Source organism: Phyllopteryx taeniolatus, chromosome 14 (genome assembly GCF_024500385.1).
Source record: "Phyllopteryx taeniolatus isolate TA_2022b chromosome 14, UOR_Ptae_1.2, whole genome shotgun sequence".
Taxonomy (NCBI): Eukaryota; Metazoa; Chordata; class Actinopteri; order Syngnathiformes; family Syngnathidae; genus Phyllopteryx; species Phyllopteryx taeniolatus.
The window spans coordinates 6,739,863-6,767,268 of record NC_084515.1 but is presented as its reverse complement, the minus strand read 5'-3'; the positions used below and the strand labels follow the sequence as shown (position 1 = coordinate 6,767,268).

The window sequence follows — 27,406 nt, the reverse complement described above, 5'->3', positions numbered from 1 at the left end:
AGTAGCTAACTAGACTTCAATGTGGGAAGGAGTCATTGCAGTCACAATTCTGCAGTAACACAGAAAGTCTTGGAGGAAATTGGACTAAATTGTGGTATAAAGGCAACACAAAATGTTATTTTATATGTGAACCATTTATTTGTATGGTGCAAAGAAATGCATGTGCACAAGAACACACAGCAATTTACTGCATTTGTCAGCACAAAACCTGTGTGGTGCATTATTAAAATATGTGATATCTTGGCAAAGGCTTACCAATATTTACATAATTTTAAAGTCTCCTTGGCTCAATGACCGCTGGTATTCATTGCATTGCACCTCATACCACTATGCAGATGGCAGGTGACGAATAAACATGGTTAATGTAATTCATTTGCAGCTTACTAACTCACTGATTAATTCTTTAATGTATCCAATACATTTACCGCTTCTAGGGGTGCAAATGAATGAACAAATGTCAAATATATCAATTATACAAATTACAAATACTGTGGTGCCTTGAGATACAAGTGTAATTAATTCTGTGACTACGCTCGTAATTCCAAACACTTATTTTTTATATCCTCAATCCCTATTGAAATCAATTGAAATGCAATCCATCTGTTCCAGCCTCCCAAAAAAAGTGTCATTTTCACTCTGTAATAGCACTCTGTAATACTATACTTTATAAAAACATACAGTAATGACATAAATAGGATTAAACAGAATGTCTCTTATTCATTTCAATGCACATTATGCTGCTTATTCTGGTGTGTGCGTCTTGGCCACCTGAGAGCAGTATAATCAGAATCAGAATCATCTTCATTTGCCAAGTATGTCCAAAAGCACACAAGGAATTTGTCTCCGGTAAGACAGACATGGACATACATGGAGACAGGAGACATCAATCTTCAGCAGTAAGAGCAGTCGTTCTTTACAGGGGATAAGGAATATATGATTGAAAGTACTATTATATTGTCTGTCTACCTGTGCTGCTGCACAGTTTGTGTTCAAATATCTGTTTCTTCAAGGGTTGTAAGACCACCATATAGATGCTAATCGTTGCCTATGGCATTTCCCATTATGTTTTAGCAGTAGCATACCACTAGCAGACTAATACACAACATGTAATTCTTTTTATGTTTAGTTTGATAGTAAAATTCAACTGAGAGTGGCAATAAACAACCTGAATCCTCATTTTGTATTAATATTTACTAATTTTATCTGACAAACAGCTGCTTGTTGTGAAGCAAATTGAGTCACTGGTACCATACACTGCTCGTATCTCAAGTTTGCGATCGCGAGTCAAAGTAAAAAAAGTTGGCTGTACAATGTCAGATCTCGAAAAACTCAGGTAAGTCGGGTTACTCATATATCAAGGCACCAATGTACTAAGAAATGTAGCTCACAAATTTGCTATGTGTTGTTAAAAAATAAAATCCCTTTTGCACAAAGTTTCTAAACTTTAAAACCATTCTCAGTTATTGTTCTCGATGACACGAAAATGCTATTTGTTGTAATTTTGCAAAGCAGTATTTTGTGTCACGTCTGTGCTGAAGTGCGTTTTGGTGCAATCTTTTCAATTCCTGCGTTTGTCATCTTTATGCGTGCGTTCTGTCGGCTTACAAGCACATAAGCCTTCAGCTCCTGTCGTGCTCCACCCTAATAAGCATCTCTGCTGTCTGTCATCTGATTGTTGCTATTGTCTTACTTATTGGTGGGCCACATGTGGGAAAAGCGAGAGAGAAAAAAAAGACACCCTTTCTCTCTATCTGCAAATCAGGGGAAAAAAACATCACAATCCGCTCCCCTCCTCCCATCATCCCTTCATTTCATTCCCCACTTCTCTCTAATTTGATCCACCGCCGCTCATGCGTTTTTAAAAATGCTGCGACAATCAGCTCATTGGAGAGAGCCCTCAATTATGCCACTCCATCACATCTACAGATTTTAAATACATATGCATCATCAAGCTGTTCCACAAAGGTGCAGTCAAAGCAGCAAAGCTTTATTCCACTTGTCCTGTCTCTGTACAAACTAGTGATTAGCTCTACATGTGCGTCTTTGCTTGTAGAACAATACGTCAAAAGTGGTTGCAATTGTTCATATGCAGATCTGTGGAGATGTGACTGCAGAGGCAAATGAGGGGGAGTTAAGATGGAAGGAGGAAAAGGTGATGATGGTTGCAGGATGGAGGGAAGATGGGGGGTGGATGAGATGAGATGGAATACAAGAGTGAGGAAATTAGACAAGATAGGACTTGAGAACAAATGAGGGCGACGGGGAAGATGTGCACAGAGATTTGAGCACAAGAAGGGCGGGCAGGCGAGAGGACGGATGGTGAGGAGATGAACGTAAGGGAAATGAGAGGAGAGGTAGGTGGAGAGGAGGTGGAGAGAGGCCAGGAGATAAGCTTATTGAGTTTCTGTCTACCTGTTCCCCCCCCATGCGGCCTCGCATGGCGCTTCACAGAACACAGATCTTTCCTGTTTTAAAGCTGTATATCACTTAGTTCAGAGCCTTAACATTAATCAATAGGGCAATTATTCAATTTTCTCTTTTATACTTTGGACCTCATTCAATAACGCCACAACGCAGGCCATTGGCACACACATACACATCCACTCATAATGTAATTACCGGTAAGCTCATGTATGCGCACACTCTTCACTTTTATTTACACTCCCAACACTTGCTTGTGCACAGAAACAGGCACTCATAATGAGATTTACCAGACAGACATATGTATTGTTTAATCACTTCTAATGCTGCTTTTTCCACAGGACAGTTACGGGTCGACTCAACTAAGTTTGGTGTTTTCTGCTTCAAAATAGTAGCGCAGTTTTCCAAGCTGTTTATTTGTCACTCCCAGTTGAACTTAACTGTAAAACTGACACATAAAACAAAAGAGAATTAACCATTAACTATTTAAACACCACAAAGTTCAACCAAACAATACACAATGGACTCCCGCTATTCACGGGGGATAATAGGGACCAGGCCCGACCGTGAATAGCGAATATCCGTGGATTGTAATTGTTATATTATAATTGCTTTGATTTTGTATTATTTGTTTTTAATTCTCAAATAAGCAGGAATAAACTGCCACTAAGAGTTCAGGGAGGTGGTTTCCCCCAAAAAAGAAAGAAAAAATACTTATTTTTTTCTTTTTTTTAATCCACAACTAGGTGAATCCACAGGTGCCAAATCCCGAGTATGTGAGAACCCACTGTAATTGCGTCTAACAAAAGTCAGATGGCATAATGCTAACATGTAATTGAAACACCATTGATGGGCTAACAGAAATGAGCATAGATGATAAAGTAATTATAAACATTCAAGCAACTGCTCCTTAAACACATGGAGGAGTAAACCAGACTGAACAATACTCACAGAAATACTGTTGCCTGTTGAAACAACTATTACTGGAGCTTGGGATAAATACACTAGTATCTCAAATCAACTATCCTCATTAAAAATGAATAAATTGCCATTAATCCATTCAAGCCTCTCCCAAAAATGTTTTACATTTTTTTGGGAATTAAAAAAATATCACTCTATAATATTGTACTTTTCAGAAACAAAGTAATGACATAATTTAAAAGAATATAAAGAAATTAAACAGTTATTCCAAATTGTTTGCTTTAATTCACATTGTGTTACTCCTTCTGGTGTGCATGCTTTGGCCACCTGGGGGAAGTATAATACATCCATCCATCCATCCATTTTCTGAGCCGCTGCTCCTCACTCGGGTCGCGGGCGTGCTGGAGCCTATCCCAGCTGTCATCGGGCAGGAGGCGGGGTACACCCTGAGCTGGTTGCCAGCCAATCGCAGGGCACATAGAAACTAACAACCATTTGCACTCACAGTCATGCCTACGGGCAATTTAGAGTCTCCAATTAATGCATGTTTTTGGGATGTGGGAGGAAACCGGAGTGCCCGGAGAAAACCCACGCAGGCACGGGGAGAACATGCAAACTCCACACAGGCGGGGACGGGGATTGAACCCCACACCTCAGAACTGTGAGGCTGACGCTCTAACCAGTCGGCCACCGTGCCGCCCCCAAGTATAATACAGACATAACCATATATGGAGACAATATTAGCCTCTTAGTAAGCTGCTGTCATATTAGTCATTTTGTGGAGAAGAAAAGCAATATATGCCTGTGAGTATTGTTATCTGTCTATATTTGCTGCTCCACCGTTTGTGTTCAAATATCCGTTGTTTAAAGGGTTATAACACGGCAGCACCGATGCTCTTCATTTGCCCATCTATGGCCAGTATGTGTTAGCATTAAGCTAGCGGACTTTAATGCAAAATGATGTTGCTAATTTGAATTCACAAAATGTGTAATTCTCTTTATGTTTCTGTATATAGTCTCTATGAATGAGAAAGCAGCAGTGGTTTCAACTCACACACAAACAAACTCAAAGCATCACGCAAGGTTATGATGATTATCGCTTTATGGCCAGGAAAGGTTAGACAAGACTTACTTCCATTTAATGCAGCACTGTAAAGACGAGGGAAATTGTCTCTGATCCATTCCATGACACACTTCACCTGGCAGAATGTCAATAGCTAATCTGCACATGGAGGCACAAGCACACACACCCCTTTCAGCTCTTTGACTTATTTCTCAGCGTAATGAAAGGCATTGAATATGAGTCAATAGGAACGTGATTAGTTAATTATGTGCTTTCAGGAGTATTTGGCAAAGTGGGTCTTCGTGACATGCTCCAACCTGCAAGTGTTTGCTATTTTTGTTTGAAAAGTGGATGAAGTCGCTTTGGGAAATGAAAAGGATTCATCGTGTTGCAGTGTGTGTGGGTGTGCGTGCGCACCTGAGTCAACGAGAAGGACCATGCGAAAGTGCTGAGCTGGAGTGTGTTTGGTCGACTTTATTGGTAACCTCTGTTATCTGTCACTTGCAAGGATAATTTAGTATGGCAGGTGTCCAGATGATGGCTGGTGATGGTGTGTGTCACTGTGTGTGTGGCGCACGCATACGTGCGTTCATGTTGATCGTCCCGGCCAAGACAACAGGATGAATGTATTTCATTGTGCCTCCCTCCCGGCACAGCTAATACCTTCAGCCTACAGGTAATATTGTAGACTTCACCGGCAATATATGACTCATATAGCATATGAGTTTACACATACACGCACACACACACACAAGGTGTGTTCTGTTCTTCATTTTTTTGCTGTCAGTGTTGGAAGGAATGATATTGGGAGGTATGACTTGTTATGGATGTTGTGTTCACCTCACTTATCCTCAGTGGTAGAAGGTAACAAAGTACAAATACTGTGTTACTGTACTTCATTAGGTTTTACATGTATCTGTACTTTACTTGAATATTTATTTTTAATTGAATCCCTAGATTTGAAAACATCTGTTCTTTGTACTCCTTTGTCAAAAAAGGCTTGTGATTCGCGAATGATGACACAATGTAAAAAAACAAGACAAATGGCTCGCACTTCGCGGATGACAACAATGCATAAAAAGACAAATAGAGAGAAGTCAGTCACGGTTGAGAATTTGATTGAATGATTGGTAGATTGAGTTCTTGGACTTGAACGTGAACCAGGGAGCATTAATATTGATCCAACAGATTTGGAGAAGAAAAATATTCCCCATTCATGGCCTTACTTAAGAGAATTGTTTGATGTTGTCGGTTCTCAGTCTTAACATTATTTATCTTCGAACGACCCCTCCTGTAAGTCGTCACCTTATCGTGGTGGAGGGGTTTGTGTGTCCCAATGATCCTAGGAGCCAAGTTATCTGGGGCTTCACGACCCTGGTAGGGTCACCCATGGTAAACAGATCCTAGGTGAGGGACCAGACAAAGCACGGCTAAAAGACTCCTATGATGAAAAATATAAGTGGATTGAGGTTTCTCTTTCCCGGACGTGGGTCACCGGGGCCCCCCTCTGGAGCCGGGCCTGGAGGTGGGGCTCAAAGACGAGCGCCTGGTGGCCGGGCCTGCACCCATGGCTCCCGGCCGGGCAAAGCCCGAAAGGGTAACGGGGGACCTCCTTTCCATGGGCTCACCACCTGTGGGAGGGGCCATAGGGGTCGGGTGCAGTGCGAGCTGGGTGGTGGCCAAAGGCAGGGACCTTGGCGATCCGATCCCCGGCTACAGAAATTGGCTCTAGGGACGTAGAATGTCACCTCACTGGCAGGGAAGGAGCCCGAGCTGGTGTGTGAGGTCGGGCTCGCCTCCACACACGGTTTGGGCTCTGGTACCAGTCCTCTCGAGAGGGGTTGGACTCTCTTCCATTCTGGAGTTGCCCACGGTGGAGGCACCAAGCAAGTGTGGGTATACTTATTGACCCCCGGCTCGGCGCCTGTACGTTGGGGTTCACCCCGGTAGACGAGAGGGTAGCCTCCCTCCGCCTTCGGGTGGGGGGACGGGTCCTTACTGTTGTTTGTACCTATGCACCAAACAGGAGTTCAGAATACTCACCCTTTTTTGAGTCCTTAGAGGGGTGCTGGAGAGCGCTCCCGCTGGGGACTCCATTGTTCTGCTGGGGGACTTCAATGCTCACGTGGGCAATGACAGTGAGACCTGGAACGGCGTGATTGTGAGGAATGGCCCCCGATCAGAACCCGAGCGGTGTTCTGCTATTGGACTTTTGTGCTCATCACGGATTGTCCATAACGAACGCTATGTTCAAGCATAAGGGTGTCCATACGTGCACTTCGCACTAAGACACCCTAAGACCCTGCTGACCTCGACTCTGGACGTTGTGAGTCGGTGGGGAGAATACTTTGAAGACCTCCTCAATTCACTGACACGTCTTCCCATGACAGAGTCTGGGTTCTGTGAGGCGGGCTCTCCTCCAACCTCTGGGGTTGAGGTCACCGAGGTGGTTAAAAAGCTCCTCGGTGGCAAGGCCGCGGGGGTGGATGAGATTCGCCCGGAGTTCCTAAAGGCTCTGGATGTTGTGGGGGTGTCAAGCCAATCTCTAACTCTCACTGGAGCGGTTCGCAGCCGAGTGTGAAGCGGCTGGGATGAGAATCAGCACCTCCAAAGCTGAGACTATGTTCCTCAGTCGGAAAAGGGTGGCTTGCCCTCTACAGGTCGGGGATGAGATCCTGCCCCAAGTAGGGGAGTTCAAGTATCTTGGGGTCTCGTTCAGGAGTGAGGGAAGAATGGAACGGGAGATCGACAGGCGGATCGGTGCAGAATCTGCAGTGATGCAGACTTTGTATCGGTCCGTTGTGGTAAAGAAGGAGCTAAGCCGAAAGGCAAAGCTCTCTATTTACCAGTCGATCCATGTTCCTACCCTCACCTATGAGGACCCACAGCTCGTGACCGAAAGAACAAGATCCCGGATACAAGCGGCCGAAATGAGTTTCCTCCGCAGGGTGTCCGGGCTCTCCCTTAGAGATAGGGTGAGAAGCTCATCCGGGAGGGGCTCAGAGTAGAGCCGCTGCTCCTGCACATTGAGAGGAGCCAGATGAGCTGGCTCGGGCATCTGTTTAGGACGCTTCCTGGACGCCTCCCTGGTGAGGTGTTCCGGGCACGTCTCACCGGCAGGAGACCCCGGGGACGACTGAGGACACGCTAGAGAGACTACGTCTCTCGACTGCGATCTTTTTGCCAACATATATCGTGACTTATGGGCTGCAAAGCGTCAAGTCCCTTTCCATCACTGTAAATCCCACTAACTGTTGTTCGAACACTTTTGTTGTCTCCATTTCCACTTGCCATGACCTGAAACCAGTTCTCAGACACAATATATAGGGAAGAACACAGGGACATAGAGTAATAAACACTACATAAACAAATACAAAGCAACACACAATCCAGGCCCCGTGTGGAGATAAATGTGACCAGCAGTGCTCACCCCCAGCAGAAGGAAATCCAATTCTCTTTCACTTTTATCCCTGAGACTAATGTTACTGTCAAAGAAGACACCACCACCAGAGAACCACGGCTCTCTGTGTGTGTCCTAATGTGTGTGTCTTTGCACCGATAGTGAATTCATTTAAGGTGATGCATTGCTGCCTTTACCTACAATCTAACTTGAGGCCTCTGTGGTGTTGTTCTGCCTTCCCGTGACAAGATTTTGACCCCAACTCCCTCACATCTGCTCTTTATATAGATGTCATCCCCTTTCACCTCTCATCTCCTTTCTTTACAATTTCTTCTAATTCTCATTTCCTTTCTGTATCAGCTCATCTTTCATCTTTCTTATCTGCTCTCTTGCCTGTTGTAGGGGTTGAACGCATCAACTTTACTAATGTGCAATGACAGCTATAGCTTGAGATTGATTAATCAGCAATGATGTGTTTTGAAGCAACATTGACACCTTGCTGAAATCAATGGATGGGGGGGGGGTTCGCACAGCAGCATTGCCTCAAGCGTATGGCAATATTGTACTAATCATGAGAAGTTCTATCCTCAAATATATCAAAAGCACAGGTGCTAATGTTACCAAAAGAAAAACAGAAATGCAACTAGCGTCCCGGTCAACTGTCAACCTTTATATCACAGACGCACGCAATCTTCTTACTCTCAGTGTTGCCAACTCCTCAGTAGGGAAAGTAGCTATTGGCTGTCCTAAAGGTCGTTAGATGATGTCACAACCTCATTTACATAATTAATTGCAATGGACACTGTATAACCCCTACTCTCATCCACTTGCTATTTATCCCATCTGATCTTTTTTTCATTCTTATTCCCTTTAATCTCATTCGCATTGGTTCTACTTCTAATTTAATCTTTTCCTGTTTGGCTTCTCATCTGTTATTTTTTTCCCCTGTCCCTTTTCACCTCAACTGTTTCCTTCCAAAACTCATTTGATCTCATTCTCAGTCCTTCTCATCTCCCATCTCTCTCGTTCTCCCCTCATTTCTTCTTCTCATGTGTTCACCTCTTCTCTGTCCATTCTCATCTCCTTTCCATCTTATTTCTTTAGTTTTTGCTCCACCGTATGACTCTTTCCTGTGTTAAGGTCTCCCATCCTATACCCTCATTTCCTCCCTTCGTCCACTTTGCTTCTCACAGTGTATTGAGAATCTTGCCTTATATCTTCACTTACATCTCCATATTTTCTGTAATTGACAACAAATTACAATAACAACCACATGTTGGCAATTAAAGTTAATTAAATCATTAATTTAGTGTACATAAAGATTTGACAAGAAAAGGCTGCTCGCATGAAGCTCCTGAAAATAGAAAGGTAGAAAATAACAGTCTTTCAATTAAAAGACACACAAAATGGTTTGTACATGTTTGTTTGTGATTGGCAAAGCAGGGCTGTAGGGGGCCGTGCCTTTGGAGACCCCCGCCGAAAAGGAACGCCTGCTGTTTAAATGTGTGTGTGTGTGTTTGTGTGTGTGTGTGCGTGTGTTTGTGTGTGTGTGTGTGTGCCTGCGTTTGTATACATGTGATTGCATCTACTTTGTTAGTCATTTGTAAGCCTGACCAGATGCCAAGCAGAGGCGCATAGTGCACATGGCCTGTCAGTCAACCTTACAGACACACATGCAAACATACATGTGTGCAGGTGCACAGTGATTAAACCGCAACAGCCCCACCCACATCTCCTCTCCCTTGAGGCTGATTAGTATTCATGAGATCTCAGGAGGACCCCTTAAAACACCCTCTCTATCTCTCTCTCTTTCTCACACATACACACACACACTCACACACAAATATTCTGGTGGATCAGTCCATTCTAATTATCTCCTTGCGTTCATGGAGAGGCTTGATTAGAAGCTGTCAGTATGACTGATGATGACACGCCGCGTTATCCCCCAGAGAGATGAGCCAGGGCCAGAGAAGAAGGCCGGTCACAGCTGTGGGCTGCACCGCTTCTCTGTCCTCGTTTCTTTATAGTCAGCGTCTTTGTTCCACATAATTGCGCTTCATTACAGCTGCCTTGTTATGTCTTCTTCTAGGTAAGCCGGTGATGATCATAACAGAGTTCATGGAGAATGGATCACTGGACACCTTCCTCAAGGTGAGTCAGCGCAAAGCAACAAGCAGAAGCACTCTCAGACTTTCAAGGTCAAGGATGTCAACTCCTGGTAGAAGATGATGTCCCTGCTGTAAAGTCGTCCAAATTGTAGTTTGCCCCCAAAAGTTCAATCAAAATTGGCTTTCAACTCATAAAGGAAGAGAATTTAACAGGTGGAGGTCCACCAAAGACTTGTTGGGCATTCACAACTCAACACTATTTCAGTCACTTATGAAACCTATGTTAATGCGATCACCACAAAAAAACACTTGTTTAATTAACCCTCCATCAGCATTAAGTTGTATTTAAGTGGAAACTATTTTAAAATAAATTACACGGTGATGATCAACAAAATGTTGGTCCTGTGAAATCATCAATATTGAGTACATGTCCACAATAAAATACAGTGAAAACTGTAACAAACAGGTAATAATAAAGAAATTGCGCTTTCTGCACAAAATCTTAGGATACAATGATGGATAGTTAATATAGTATTATTGTTAAGCTTTTCAAAATTTGGGCAAAATGCATGACTGAAAAGGGAGCTATTTACTCATATAGTGTTAACACACTTTCAGAAGTAGGCTGCCACTCCCTAAAGATTTTATTTAATTAATGCCTTAAAATGTATTCATTGCATGTCATTCATGTGAGCCTTTGAAACAAGGGATGTCATTTTATTTGTGTTTTTTTTTTTTTAATGATTTGTACCTGAATGATTGCAAGTCCGTTGCATAAATCCATAATAAATTGAGTTTTGCAGCTCTGGTTGACTTCATGCTCCTAAAAATCACTGCCATGCACCAGAGACTGCGATGATGAGCCCAGAGCAAAATACAATAGATGGCCATCTCATCAGCACTACTGAGGCAAAATACATGGGAACTGATATCCTAAAACAACCAAAACAAAACACACAGTCACAAAATCACACACTGATTAAAAAAAAAAAAAAGTTGTGTATAGCAGTTTGCATTATAACAAGGGTCGTAAAGAGTGTCCACTGTGCCTCAATATAATAATGGAACATGTTTTATGTTTTTTACAGCTGATCTGTGCTACAGGCCACCATATGTGTCTTTAATTATGCTGACCATTTATTAAACAGCTGTCCCTGAGAAAATACAAAACCACTGATCTGTCAGGGAAGGTCTCACTCGCTCATTAACATCCTCGTATCCTCCTGGATTGAATTTTGCCCAAAAAGCCACACAAATGTGCTCAATTATAACGCTATACAGTATATACCCTGTCCTACAATGCACAATAGATCGTTTGAGCATCGTCATTGCAATGTACATGTGCGCAATAGTTGCATCGCAGGGTCCTGTGGGACCTGGTTGGACAAGGTAATAAGATTAGCAGCGTTGTTACAATAAATTATAACCAATCAACTAACACACAGAGAATTGTTTTTTTAATAACAATTAATGAGGACACGGGAAACAATTACATGCCTGCATTTAATCTCTCACTCTCTTCAGAATTTGACGAACAAATGTATGTCGCAACAGATTATACTTGAGGGGATGGGGGGGAAAGCCACATAATTATTGAAGGGAGAAACTTCAGGTGTACACAATGTGTTTTGCTTAAACTAATGCACTTAAATAAAGAAATAATAATGCATATGTCCCGCGACCCTAGAGGGGATAAGTGGAACGGAAGATGAATGAATGAATGAATAATGCATATGCTAAAACATAGGTGTAAAATAACATTTTGATTAAAACAAATGAATAGTGTTAAGAATGTGCTATTGACTACAGTATAACTGGGGATGAAAACAAATGATTTTAACTAAATGTCTGGCAGCACTAGTGCTCTATACTACTACTACTTCATACAAATTACTCCGTATTCCTCTCTCTCTCACTATATATATATATATATATATATATATATATATATATATATATATATATATGTATATATATATATATATATATGTATATGTATATATATATATATATGTATATATATGTATATATATATAAATATATATATATATGTATATGTATATGTATATATATATATATATATATATGTATATATATATGTATATATATGTATATATATATGTATATATATATATATATATATATGTATATGTATATATATGTATATGTATATATATATATATATATATGTATATGTATATATATATATATACAGTGTGTGTGTATGCATACATATATAATTCTGTTGTTCCTCATTAATCTCCTTCCCGACCAGCCTAGCAATACAATGTAGTGGGCAGATTGATAGAGGAATTCAGTAGGTTTGTTAGACACACCAATCAATCAGCATCTCACAAAACCACCAGCTAATTAACTTACTCCACAGCTGCTGAGGGGGGAGACAGGCAAAGAACCATAGTTGTTGGTAGAGGGCAGTGTGCGGATTCAGGAAGATGATGGCTACAAGATAAATGGATATGTGGAGACTGAATCCACCTAATAGAGAGTTCTCTCTGTCTCTGAGACAAGAAGCCATGAATAGATATGGATGGAGGGAACACTGAAACAGAGGGGAGGAGAGATTAAATGAAGGAAAAAGGGTGACCAATAACATGGATGGGTTTTTAATGGGTACCACTGGCAGAAATAATTTGCAGAGGAAGGTAAGGTGGACTGTCATCAATCAACAGGCTCTTCTTCCCTGACAAAGACACAAAAACTGGACTCGGGTGAGCACTGCTTGGACGAATTCCGGATCCTCCATGGGTCTGTGGCCGAAAAATAAAATCATCTTTCATTGACACCCATCAGATAGAGGCCAAAGTTCAGAGTTAGCGAGAGGTAGCATGAATTTGAAATGTTGCTCTGGGACACTTCAGAAGAGTTGTTTTGCTTTTGTTTTGTTTTTTTGCCAGAAGCTTGAAATTCTAGTTGAAGGAGGCAGCATCCATTACATCATCCTGCTGCTGCTCAGTGAGAGCTTTTACACTGTATTGCTGTGTATTAATTCATCTTTCACCTTGTCTCTCCCCACAGAAACACGACGGCCAGTTCACAGTAATCCAGCTGGTCGGCATGCTGCGTGGCATTGCCTCAGGCATGAAGTACCTGTCAGACATGAGCTACGTTCATCGGGATCTCGCTGCACGAAACATCCTGGTCAACAGCAACCTTGTGTGTAAGGTGTCTGACTTTGGCCTGAGTCGGGTTCTGGAGGACGACCCAGAGGCTGCATACACCACTAGGGTAAGACAGATTCAAATGAGCTGCCAATGCTGCAGAGTGAAGCGAGTGACAAGCATTTAGGTTTCACAGCCTCAGAGTCTAACTTATCACAAACCATTAAGATGCAACATGACTCAATGACTCACGGGATGATGCAACATGACTCTTTGTGGAATTTTCTAAAATACATAGAATGAGCACTTCAAACACCTCTAGAATACTCCATAACAAATAAATTCATTAAAAAAAAACAATATATGACTTAAGTACATGACCTATATTCTACTGCCCACACTACTCTTCTCACGAACAATGTTCATTTTGCGTTATTTACATCTGTTTTTTTGGGCAAGTGACGACATTTGAAATTTCACGTTGCGTCGACTTGGAGAACCCCTCAGAATTTCGGCCTGTAGGACCTTGTTGATGGATGTTTTTAACTGAAACTTGTCAGCCAATTGGAGCTGGAGTCCTCCGAGTAGCTGATCCATCCATCCATCCATTTTCTGAGCCGCTTATCCTCACTAGGAGTGCTGGAGCCTATCCCAGCTATCAACGGGCAGGAGTCGGGGTACACCCTGAACTGGTTGCCAGCCAATCGCAAGGCACATTTAAACAAACAACCATTCACACTCACATTCACACCTACGGGCAATTTAGAGTCTTCAATCAACCTACCATGCGTGTTTTTGGGATGTGGGAGGAATCCGGAGTGCCCGGAGAAAACCCACGCAGGCACGGGGAGAACATGCAAACTCCACACAGGTTAGGCCGGGGATTGAACCGTGGTCCTCAGAACTGTGAGGCAGACGATCTAACCAGTCGTCCACTGTGCCGCTCCGAGTAGCTGATAAAATGAAAATGTTGAGGAGATATGTTAAGAAATAATAACATTATCCTGTTTTAATGTAATTCGAAGGCATTTTTTGACCAGATTTTATATGTGATATGACAAAAACCTTCCCGCAAAAGGTCCTTATCGCAGACGCAAAAAAAATACATTTCTCCGGAACTTTCTAAATTCTTGGTGTGTTGTACTTAGGTTGATGTGGCCATTCCAACCAGACTTGGTTAGACAGACTTTGACATTTTGACAACCATTGTCATTTTAGTGAAATCTTCTCTTGTTGCTACTTAACCGTATATTACAAGATAATAGTAGTAAGTATTCAAAAAAGATTGGCAGCACATTTGCCGCATAGTCAAGGGTTTCAAATCTCCGCTTTGACTTTTCTGTGTGGCGTTAGCATGTTTTCCCAATGCTTGCACAGGTTTCTGCAGGTACTCTGGTTTCTCCCATATTCTAAAAGCAAGTATGCAAGTTAATTGAAAACTCTATGTTGCCCATAGGTATGAATGTGAGTGTAAATTGTTGTCTATGTCTGCCCTGTGATTGACTGGTGACCAGTCCAGAGTGTAACCCTCTTGCCCAAAGTGAGTTGGGACAGCCTCCAGCTCACCCGTGACCCTGATAAGGATAAGTGGTAGAAAATTGAGGAATGGATGAATCAACCAAGGGAGGGAGAAGACCCCCTATTAGCCCTGAATTCCTAATTCTCATTGAGTCAGTTTGCAACGTTGTGGAAAGTGAGGAATGTCCTTTTCCGTTCCAGCATGACTTTACCCCAGTGCCCAAAGCAAGGTCTCTTAAGGCATGGTTGAATGGTCCAGTACCTTTGTCCGTATAATGTGTTTATCAGAACCAAAAAGAAAATTCTGGTGTCAGAAACGACGTGTACATCACCAATCCTTAGGTAGAGAGAGCAGATTACCCATGAACACAAGAGTAAGAGCTCAAAGACAGAGCCTAAGGCCCAAAAAAATACAGGAAAAGAACAGGATCCCGATAAGACCAAATGTTTTACATAAATGACCTATGATAAGGACCTGGTCACAAGACATCTGGTGGTTTAAGACGTTACACGTCAGCTGGTTTGTTTAAAAAAAAATAAAAAATCACATCCCTGAAATCCTTTGAGTCTCTTAAAGATACAGTATTTGGCACAATAGATCCACAGTGTTGAGAATGCTGGACAATGGCAAATATATTCATAGGTGCATGCAAATAAACTCCATGTTTTTGCGGACTTATTGTCAAACTGGAGACATTTTTGGTCGCACAACCATCCTCGCACAGAGCCGTCGTCAGTGAGTTAAGCCATGGCGGAGTAGCTCATCTAAAATGCCCACAAGGAGATGGCATTATTCATATGCATAGGAAGAACTGTCGAGGATGTTATTTTTAATATGGCATTAGCATTGCCCTGGGACGGGTGCATCAGCCGCAGACTGCTCCACTGCAATCAGACACACACCCACTTAATGTCAGGAGACGTCGATGGAGAGCTGGAGGCGATGGGAGGGGGCGGGGCAAGAGGCAGAGGTGGAGATATGGAAGACATCGAGAGAGGAGCAGGAATCAAATAAGGCTGAGAGGGAACAAGGGAAGGATCCAGTGAGAGCAGTGAAGAGATAAGAGAGGATGTTTAGGGACAGACAAGGGGGCGATGGAAAATAAAGTACAGTGCAGAGTGACTTGGCAGCTTTGTCTTTTATTTGACTTTGACCAAGCAGAGCAGAGATGGGGAATGTTTGGCAGTGCAGAGGCAGCTGCTGCATGTTAAAAGGACAAGCCTTGGTAGTTATTGTGCGTGTGTCTGCTCGTTGGAGCGAGACGGCGCGGGTCCCCAATTGTGTCGATACAGTGGCTCTTTATAGAACATATTTGATCTGTGCAAGCTCAACAAAGGCACAACAAGTAGGATGAAAGCAGAAAAAGGAAATTTGACAGAACGACTTGCTGGAGTAAACATGGCGAAGTCAGTGCTGATTTCCCCACCTCTGTCCTTGATGTCAACACAGTTCAGAGCTTTTTATTATTGCTTTTCATTTATTATGCTACTGAGGCAAATCCCCATGATAGCGTTTCAATATTTAAAGACTTAACGTTCAGTGTGACATAGTATTCAGCGTGAAGCTGTTGCTAAGAATACAGTATATCGATTCTGTTAACTATTTGCAGGGAGGGAAGATCCCCATCAGGTGGACCGCTCCCGAGGCCATTGCCTACAGGAAGTTCACCTCAGCCAGTGATGTGTGGAGTTATGGTATCGTCATGTGGGAGGTGATTTCATATGGCGAGAGACCCTACTGGGAGATGTCCAACCAGGATGTGAGTCACAAACACAACAACATACTCAACCCCAAAGTTGTAATCATTAGAGTAGGCATCCAACCCCTAAAGTTACATTTTCATCAGACTTGATTTCTTGGCCTCTTTTCTTTTTGTAGGTAATAAAAGCAATAGATGAAGGCTACCGTCTTCCTGCACCAATGGACTGTCCAGTGGTTCTGCACCAGCTCATGTTGGACTGCTGGGAGAAGGGACGCAGTGAGCGACCCAAGTTTGGACAGATCGTCACAATCCTGGACAAGCTCATCAGAAACCCTGCCAGCCTAAGAGAGCTGGCTAACAGCCCAGCAGGGTCAGTGAGAGAGAGCTGAATAAATACATCATCACTGCTTTAGATTTAATTTGGTGCCTGTTCAAGGGGCAGATTTTCTTTTCAGATACATCAGACATTAGTTGCTGCGAAGACGCAACAAGTCTAAAACCATAAGGCATCCAGCTGTACATATGTTTTTTTCTCATGCAGTTAAATACAAGAGTGGATAAAAGCACAATTAGTGTATTTGCTCTACCGAGTGGGGAAGTTACAAAAGTACATCAACCAAAAATATCATACATGTATCAAAATGGAAGAAATACAATTTTGAGTCCACTTTAAGATCTCAAGTACTGCTGAAAATGCACGTGAGCAACTGCCAAACTACTCATTTGTATCCCAACAGCGAGGAGCTGACCACTCCAGAATTCAGTGTGAGCACTGTGGATGAGTGGTTGGAGGCCATCAAGATGGGCCACTATAAGGATAACTTTTCCAGCGCTGGATACATCAGCTTGGACTCAATACTCTACATCAGTGTCAGGTAAAAAAGGGATTGTTCCTCTGCATCTTAATGACACTGTCTGTAAAAGATGTCGCCCATTTCAGAATGAGTGTTATGTGAAATGCACTAACCTACAGTCGACAGCCTCATTTTGGCATAGGCATGGGCTTGTTACCCGTTTCAAGGTATACCACATTTTTAAAGTCTGGTTGCCAGAACTGGTTGCCAGCCAATCGCAGGGCACACATAAACAAACAACCATTCACACTAACATTCACACCTAGGGGCAATTTAGAGACGTCAATTAACCTACCATGGATGTTCTTGGGATGTGGGAGGAAACCGGAGTGCCCGGAGAAAACCCACGCAGCCACGGAGAGAACATGCAAACTCCACACAGGCGGGGCCGGGGATTGAACCCCGGTCCTCAGAACTGTAAGGGAGACGCTCTAACCAGTCGTCCACCGTGCTGCCGGTTTCAAAACCACTAAAACTTAATATCAGTGGTATGAGCTGAGTTTTTCTTGACTCGTCAGTGCCGACAAAGTGACTCGAAGGAAGGAAGGAACACAGAAGGTACACTACCACTCCCGATGTTGGTGCAAGCAATCAGTGAGACCAACAGATTTTTCCATCCATCCATCCATTTTCTACCGCTTATCCGAGGTCAGGTCGCGGGGGCAGTAGCTTGAGCATGGACGCCCAGACTTCCCTCTGCCCAGCCACTTCATCCAGCTCTTCCGGGGGAATCCCAAGGCGTTCCCAGGCCAGAAAACGAGTCTGACTTACTGCCGGATATGCGGACCAAACTCTGACTCCGGTCGTACAGGGACCGAACAGCCCGAACAGATTTTTCCTTTCTCGAAAAAGTCGTCTCTTTGGGGATTTTTGAGGGGACACCGTGCCTTGGTAGAGGAAGTTTATTCAAAACATGCTTACAAAGATCGGATGCACATATTGGAGGCAATACTTCCAAAACGATATATCACATTTACAAGAGTGCTCACGGTCACACTTCAACAAATTCAAGGTAACAATAATATACTGTATAACTGTAACATTGTCTTGAAATTAACATATGCAACCAGCTACGATAGCGTGTCTATAATTGATGAAGTAAATACTACGCTACTGAGGCAGATAACATGGCTAACTAGCATCGCTAACAACAATTCATCTCCGCTCTGACGTTACTTCACAAAGTGGAGAAGAGCAGAGAGACATATTTTCTGAGAAATAAGTAATTTTACTGTCCTACTACATTATGATTTATTTTAGAAAAATTCAATTGTAGTCGCTGATGGTGTAGTGGTACATTTGCCTGACTTCAATGCAGGCAGCGAGGGTTCAGTTCCCACTCAGTGACGTCACTGCAAATGGTTGTCCGTGTCTATACAGTATGTACCCTGCGACTGACTGGCGACCCACTGATGGTGTAGTGGTACACTCGCCTGACTTTGGTGCAGGCAGCGTGGGTTCAGTTCCCACTCAGTGACGGTGTGAATGTGAGTGCGAATGGTTGTCCGTGTCTATATGTGCCCTGCAACTGGCTGGCGACCAGTTCGGGGTGTGGTCCGCCTTTCGCCCGAAGTCAGCTGGCATAGGCTCCAGCGTCCCGCGACCCTAACCAGGATAAGCGCTGTTGAAAATGGATGGATGGATGGATGACTGGAGACCAGCTCAGGGTGTAGTCTGTCTTTCGCCAGAAGTAAGCTGGGATAGGCTCCAGTGCCCCGTGACCCTAAATAGGATAAGTGGTGGAGAGAATGGATCGTACGTTTACTAATGTACCTACAAAGTGCGTTCAATGGGGGGAAAAAAGTCATTTACTCAAATATTTCAAAATAATACATTTTAGAGCTGTAATTGAAATACCAAGATATCGTGAATATTTTTGCTTACAGGTATAATACTGTCTGAATCTATTATGCTTATTTTGGCATTCAGTGGACTCTTATTATTGTATTTTCTTACAGAGTTTTACACCTGTAGTATTTTTGTCTCTTGCAGTGAATTGGCTAAAATGGGGGTGACTCTAGCCGGCCACCAGAAGAAGATTTTATCCAGTGTGCAGAGCCTGCAGACCCAGGGGACACATGTGCAAGTATAACACTCTTCACATTAACACACATTGAGCGAGCACCAAGGGTTTGGATGCCCATGTTAAGATTTTCCCCACTAAAATGGAGACTGGATACGCCATTTTTTTATTTACGCCGTTTTAACAGTCACTGAGTTGGAGGACAACATGGACGATTGCCTCGTTTACATTCTTACACCATTCTTCCCCCCCTCAATGGACACTACCAGCTTTGGAGTCCCCAGCAGCAACACAACCACCAATACAGACCAACATCTACAGCATCATTCACATTGCAACAGCTAAAAAAAAGGAAAAAAAAGGACTCAGAAAGGAAGGACAAGAAAATAGAATCTAATTCTCATGTGATGTTTACTGTTGGTTTTGTTGTATTCTTGTTTCTGCTTTCACCTTGAAGAGTTGAAGCGATGCCACGAGTACATGTAATTTACAGTATATGTGTAGATGTATGTTTATAGGTGGGGTTGAATCCCACACCCGTATAGATGGACCTAACGTTTGTTTTGGTTTCAAGATTTGTATGCTAGTTTCTACCTAGTATGTGTGCAGCCTCCTCCATTCCTCAGTCATAGACAATGAGGAATGACCTGAATATTTGGGTGTGAGGGGAACTGGACCTAAAGAGTAAGTATTGCAACTGGTAACATTTGTGTACAAGGATGAGTGCTTCCCTCGAGACAGATTGGACATTGGCCATTCATGATGTCCAAAGAACCTCCTGAATGTTCATGTGGTGCCATTTTTCTTCCATTCCATTGTTTCCAGCAATATTCAGAACAATGCTGGTCAGTTGAGGCATTTTCTATCACACGATGAAAGGAGAAGTTTGCAATTTTAAAACTGGTAGCAAGATTTGAACGTAGCCTCACTTCACAAAAAATTAAAAGAGAGGTGATAAGCTTACCTGTTGAGAAGAAATGTTGCTAATTCCGCGTCGCTCCTGAATCCTCTCAGCTGCCTGAGGTCCCTTCGCTCTGCTTCTGTATGCTAGTCTTTTGTCCAGTTGTTAGCAAATGAGGGATGGACTTTTTTTTATGGAGGTAGATATTCCAGCAGCGTTTCATCAAAGCGCCTGAACCCCAAGCTCAAGCCAATGTGAGTGCAAATGGTTGTTTGTTTGTAAGTGCCCTGCGATTGGCTGGCAACCAGTTCAGGGTGTACCCCGCCTCCTGCCCGATGATAGCTGGGATAGGCTCCAGCACGCCCCCGACCCTGGTGAGGAGAAGCGGCTCAGAAAATGGATGGATGGATGGATGGATGGATGGATTGTCGTCTCCTGTCTCTGATTAGCTGCACTTGCCCGGGCACTGTGGCTTCTTAAGAATCAAAGTAGAGGTAAAAGATGGGAACAGAGAGTGATTTTTTTTTTCTTTCTTTTTACAGATCATACTACTAACTGTCAGGTTTATACTGACAGTATTAAAAAATGTGACAGTGTTTTGTTTTGTTTTTTTGTGGAAAACTGCAAACTTCCCCTTTTTTAATGAAGGTAAAAGTGTTTAGGTGTATAGCTAAAGTCAAAATCAAGTTGACACTTGAGCTTTGTTGCTGAAGGGTCCAACAATGGCTGGTATACTTTAATTTCCGCTCGTATGGCTGGATGGTTACACAAGGCTTGTCACCATAATTGCAGTGCTTCCTCTCCCCCAAATAATCTCCTAAAATGAAGTTGCACATTTAAAACCAACGTATTTCAAATAAACACACAATGTAAGTTTGACAGAGCAAAAGGCTGATTGTCTGTGAGAAAATGTCAATCGTTTGCCCAGCAGTTAGTTATCAGGTGAAGAGAAACGGGACCTTTTTAATGGCACTCAATCTGGTTTTCAGTGTTTTATTGTGTAGAACTCTAAAAGACAGAGTGACATAACACACCATATATATGATTGTACCATACTGTAAATATGTACAGTGTTGCTTTCCAATATTAGAATGTTTGTAATGATAATGACTATGATGTACTTTTGTTATGAAAAAGAGATTTGTGAGTGCTTGTTCAGGGGAAGGGCATACTGGACAAAAGTGTGAGGCGCTTTATTTGTTTGAACGAACGAATGTGGCATGGGTAAGAAGCTTCATCTTTGACTGACAGGCAACAGTGACCGCAGTTTCTACATTAACTTGGAATAAGTAGAATGGACTTCATCCGATTTAAATCCAGGAATTTCATTGGCTTCTTAAGTGTAATTACACAGGCTCCTGCTGTACACAGTGATTCCATTATTGTGGTTGAGCATGCAGGAGTTAAATGTGAAGTTTGACTGTTGGGGTGTATATACAGATATATATATATATGGCACAGTGGACGACTGGTTAGCACATCTTCCTCACAGTTCTGAGGACCGGGGTTCAAATCCCGGCCCCCCCCCCTGTGTGGAGTTTGCATGTTCTCCCCGTGCCTGCGTGGGTTTTCTCCAGGTACACCGGTTTCCTCCCACATCCCAAAAACATGCATGATAGGTTAATTGAAGACTCTAATTATACACACACACACACACACACACACACACACACACATACATACAACTCACACTACAGGACCATTTGGGCAGATAATCCCCTAAAAGTCAGCCCAGTTGTTTAAATTTAGGGAATGGAGAGTTGAAGTGAAGTATTAATACTATATTATTATTACTGTATTATTTACAGCCTTTCAAAAACAGAATCAACGGCTAATAATTCAGAACACAGATAACATACAGAGTCACAGCCCAATAAACTTTGATTTATTTATCACTGCCAAACCCTTACACTGTATATCAAAAATAATATAATCTGACAGTATGAGCACATTCTACTCATACTAAATTTATAATTTCATGGATTTGGTGGAGTGCGCTTGAATGGTGGCCTTTTGGATGCCTTATTTTGCTCTTGGTCTTTTTGTTGCTCTATAGAGGCTATTATAAAGAGTAAAGTATATGTACAGGAAGTATTTATCTGGTCTTCAAATGTCCACGCATCACACACACTTTTATTCTAACCAATGATTTTGTTATCTCAAGTGGGGAAACATTTTGCAGAGAAACAACTTTTTTTGCAGAAATGGACAGTATTGTTATTTATTTGAGTGGTAATGTTCTGTGATCTAAACAAATAAGAATGTGATTGACTGACGCACCCTTGGTCTATTTGGTTACATATTGTATTTTAATCAATTACAAGGTTGCAACATGATTAACTATCTCCCCAACAGATACGGTTGGAACAGATGCAACCCTCCAATGAACTCATTCACTGCCAGCAGTTTTAATGCATTTTGATTGATCTTTCAAAACATACCGAATATAATGTTGTTATAACATAATCTCTGAACCTACCAAAGAAAGAATAGACTTTCTTCTTTCAACAGAAAAAAAAGTTTGTTTCTAACTTTTTCCATTCTTTAGTAATTTGCAGAAGAACATGGCTTGGTTTCATCAAAAATATTGGTTTTCACACCAAAAAGCATGGTAAACAAGCTTTTTGTAAAAAGAAATATGTCAAGCAGAACAATACCTTTTGTTTATGTGACAAAAGGTAAGTTATAAAACAACAAGACAGAGAAAAGACTTTTGATGGCAAAATAATTTATTTCCAGATCTGCAACTAAGAAACAAGCCGTGAGTGACAGTGAGTCACTGCATTGATCGACTGTGGCTTTTTTACATGGCGTTCGCCATTCACTCCATGAGCTGCGTCATCTTTTCTTGTGATCGCGACACACAATTTCTACTACATATCGCGACACATAACTCTGTTCGAGTGTGAGTCACCTAAACTCGTCCGTCTTTCAACATGTTGGCATTTCTGTCTCATAATCGACGTGAAAAGATGAGATTCACCCCATAATCTTAATCTTCAACTCAAAGGCTGTGCAGATCTCAAATCCAAAAGCGATGGAACACCTCCATCTACAGGCACGTTAGTCATTAGAGTGGTTTAAAAACCTGAATTTCACAGACAAGCGTTGCAAGACCCTCTTCCATGCCTTACTTTCGAAAAACTTAAATTATGAATATATTCATCAGTGGCAGTAAAAAGTTGGATTCCAGTAGACAAATATATATATATATATATATATATATATCCGTGGCAGTGAATGAGTTATGATGCCTACACACTAATTTTCAGTCTTTGTCCTCCATCTTCCTTAATGTGAATGTTCATGAGTGACTCTCAGTTGAACTTCTCACTTTTCCTTTCTTTGGCCACCAAACAATGTTTATTGACCACAAAGCCAGTTCCTTCTGCCATGCTTGTTGTAAAGGGTGTAGGCATTCTCATGTCTTTCATGTTGCTGTAATAAATATGCTAATATTTCTAATTTCTCAGCTGTAGCCTCTATTGTCTCTTTCTTTCATTTCACCACAAACAAAAACACACACACACACAGCAATTCACATGCATAATTCCAGAGATACCGTACACAATTCAAAGTGCCTTTACAGGAAGGTAATACGAGAACCTCGCTTAATTATTTTCGCTGCTAAAAAGCCTGCAAGTATCAAATGATTTGTTGAGTGCTGACCAGTCAGCATAAAAGGTTGCTTGGTTAACTGATCCAACCCCCCACCACCCACCCCCACGCCCACCACCCCAACTGCCCTTCACTCCCCAGCTAGGCTGCAATGCTGATAGTGGGGTAAAATTATGCCATAATATTAGTGCATGGAAAACAGTGTCCCGCCTGTGACCACATCTTCATTCACAGACTGTGCATTGTGTTCCATAAGGAGAGATAATTTTGTCTCTTGAGAGGGGGAAGGTCAGTGACTCCTGGCCTTAGTTAACCCCTTAATGCAGTGGCCCAGTTGCTGTCGCTCTATGTTACCGCCATTACACCTCATTTATTCCATCATATTAGAGTTCATATGCCCATATCAGTCACTCCCCCACCACTCTCAACACACACACAAATACACACACACACACACACGGCAAGACGTACAAAACTCCTTGCAGGGGTGTCTCTCCGTTTACTCTATATCTCTGTCGTCCGGCTACTGCAATCTTTCCACTGGCCTTGTGCGCTCCCATCCTGACTGTTTCTATTCATCCGGTGCAAACACAGAGAAATGTAGCAGTTCGTCTTCAGACGTAGACTTAGCTGTTATCTTCACCTCATTTTCAAATGTTTCCCCGCCACCATCCATCCATCAATCAATCCATCCATTCTGCTAAAAGGTTTTCCTATCAAGCAACACAGGGGTCCTTGGATAGGATCTTGTCCTATAACACCAATGTTACCCAAATCTGAATGTAGGTCGCACAGGTAGTGTTCCCCTGCAATATTGCAGTTTATCGTTAGCAACCCCACTATATCATGCATTTTTAAGCAATCATTTTTAATGGGTTTTTACAGCATATTTACTTACTTAATGCCCTCGCATATGGGAAAGGAGATTGTTTTAATATGTTTACATTTATTTAAAAAGTGTAGGATGGGTAAAACTATTTTAAAAAATGTTTTTGATCTCTCTATATTGCAGCTTTACATCTATTGCAGGTGGGGCTAAAGTGTATCCCCCGGGGTAAACAAGGGTTCATTGTAGTCTTGATTGCAATAATTCCCAAAATGAGGCCAATTTGGTCAAAATTTGGTCAAATCTTTACTTTTGAGGGGCAAAAAGTTCAATCAGCAATTACTACTTATTCCCTGCATATTTCACAATCACATCTCGATAGACCTACCAGTATGAGGTACACAGCAGAGATCCCATAAAATAGCTGCATCAGAGAATTAAAAGAAGTTAGTCATGAAGCCGCTTTTGCTTTTTACACAGAATGCAGTGAAAGTAGTATATTATTGCAACTGTGTGCCGCCATTCCTTTTACACAGGCGTCGTCTCCCACCTTTGTTATGGTTTGCACACTACCTGATATACCTTCTGACACTAGCTAGTGGAAGGTACACGTCTTTTGAGAGTAGGGGCGTTATGTGTCCAAGGTGACAACGAGGCAGCGTCTATTAGAGGGGAGGCATTATTAGGCGAGATGAAAGCCAAACAATAAGATAGCTGCTTTCATCTTGACATGGGGAAAATGTCATTTCATGTGTTTAGTCAGGATAACACAGAGGTTGGTGCGATCTCGTCGCAGGCAATTGATTCATCCCACAGCTGCTATTGGCATCAAGTGAAAAGGTCACGTGTCCCTATGGAGAACACTTTAAAAGGCCATAGATGACTGATGAGCCCATCATGTTTCTATCATATACATGTACAAGTGCCCAGTCTCTGGCTCTCGCAGGCAAAATCCCAAAGGAATGGTAATTGGTGCGCTCATTCATGCTGTCATGGGTGGATTTGACTGTCCCCTCTGCAGCATCAGAACGCATTTAGTCGGAAACATACGAGACCCAAAGATCATAGCTCTATTAGGACCTCTGCAGGGTGGAGAGAAAAAAAAACTGAAGAAATCACATCTAAACCTTAATAAATGTTCCATGAGACGCTTATTAAACCTGCCGTTGAGTCATTTTGTGTTTGCTTTACCTGTGTCCACTCTCTAATCAAATAAGGCTCAGTGTATGTCGTTCCACACTCACACGCACACTCCTGCGCTCTGCTGTCTCACCGGATTTTTGTTTGCCATCAAGGCGATTTCCTGTCTCAAATTTTCAACAGTAATCAAAGTTCCTGATTGAATTTGAAAACTGAGCTTGGCTCTGTCAATCATATTACAAGCCTCACTCTCACCACGCCGGACCACAGGAATGAGAAGTCACTCTATGTCAGTATCATGACTTGCGTGTGTGTTTGTGTGTGCGTGTGTGTGTGTGTGTGTGTGTGTGTGTGTGTGTGCGTGCATGCTTGTGACTGCACTGGAAAATGGATGTTGACAGAACACTGTGATCTGAGCCATGCAAATGGTAAATGGAGGACAGAAAAGATAACACACCTGGGTTTAGTTGTCTGCGGCACCGCTTCTTGGCGCTTGTTTTAACCTCCAGTGGGTGACACCTGGGTGGAGTTCAGCGAGAATGGCAAATGGCAAATAGAGTAAAGGGAATTTAGTAGAAAAAAATAAATACATTTGGGAAGCTTGTCAAGTTGGAACCAAAATCTTCTTAAAATAAAACAAGAGAAAGGCACAAGAATTCCTCAACCCACTTGTATCCAAATCAAATGAAAAAGGGTGGACAAAGGAGTCAATTTCTGTCACTCAAAGTACAATCTACAGTCTTCTTCTTTTCCTTTCGGCTTGTCCCTTTAGGGGTCGCCACAGCGCATCATCCTTTTCCATGTAACCCTATCTCCTGCATCCTCCTCTCGAACACCAACTGCCCTCATGTCTTCCCTCACGACATCCATCAACCTTCTCTTTGGTCTTCCTCTAGCTCTCTTGCCTGGCAGCTCCATCCTCATCATCCTTCTACCAATATACTCACTATTTCTCCTTTGGACGTGTCAAAACCATCGAACCTCGGCTGTCCCTCTGATGAGCTCATTTCTAATTTTATCCAACCTGGTCACTCCGAGAGCGAACCTCAACATCGTCATATTCCGCCACCTCCAGCTCTGCTTCCTGTTGTCTCTTCAGTGCCACTGTCTCTAATCCGTGCATCACGGCTGGCCTCACCACTGTTTTATAAACTTTGCCCTTCATCCTAGCAGAGACTCTTCTGTCACATAACACACCTGACACCTTCCTCCACCCGTTCCAACCTGCTTGGACCCATTTCTTCACTTCCTGACCACACTCACCATTGCTCTGGACGGTTGACCCCAAGTATTTAAAGTCCTCCACCCTTGCTATCTCTTCTCCCTGTAGCCTCACTCTTCCCCCACCACCCCTCTCATTCATGCACATATATTCTGTCTTACTTCAGCTAATCTTCATTCCTCTGCTTTCCAGTGCATGACTCCACCTTTCTAACTGTTCCTCCACCTGCTCCCTGCTTTCACTGCAGATCACAATGTCATCTGGAAACATCATGGTCCACGGGGATTCCAGTCAAACCTCATCTGTCAGCCTATCCATCACCGCTGCAAACAGGACAGGGCTCAGGGCTGATCCCTGATGCAGTCCCACCTCCACCTTAAATTCGTCTGTCACACCTACAGCACACCTCACCGCTGTTCTGCTGCCCTCGTACGTGTCTTGTATTATTCTAACATACTTCTCTGCCACTCCAGACTTCCGCATGCAGTACCACAGTTCCTCTCTGGGTACTCTGTCATAGGCTTTCTCTAGATCTACAAAGACACAATGTAGCTCCTTCTGACCTTCTC

At 42.6% G+C, this 27,406-nt stretch overlaps 1 protein-coding gene across 1 annotated transcript in view; it reads left to right on the top strand.

Annotated features, from left to right (window-relative positions):
* Positions 1-23,503, top strand: part of epha4b (eph receptor A4b) — a 127,937-nt gene extending 104,434 nt beyond the window's left edge. Inside the window, exons 14-19 of the mRNA XM_061797520.1 lie at positions 9,895-9,956; positions 12,950-13,159; positions 16,161-16,310; positions 16,430-16,623; positions 16,991-17,128; positions 19,100-23,503. Coding sequence (XP_061653504.1) covers positions 9,895-9,956; positions 12,950-13,159; positions 16,161-16,310; positions 16,430-16,623; positions 16,991-17,128; positions 19,100-19,199 — 854 coding nt within the window. The 3' untranslated portion in view covers positions 19,200-23,503. The remainder of the gene's footprint in view (positions 1-9,894; positions 9,957-12,949; positions 13,160-16,160; positions 16,311-16,429; positions 16,624-16,990; positions 17,129-19,099) is intronic.
* Positions 23,504-27,406: the final 3,903 nt, after the last annotated feature.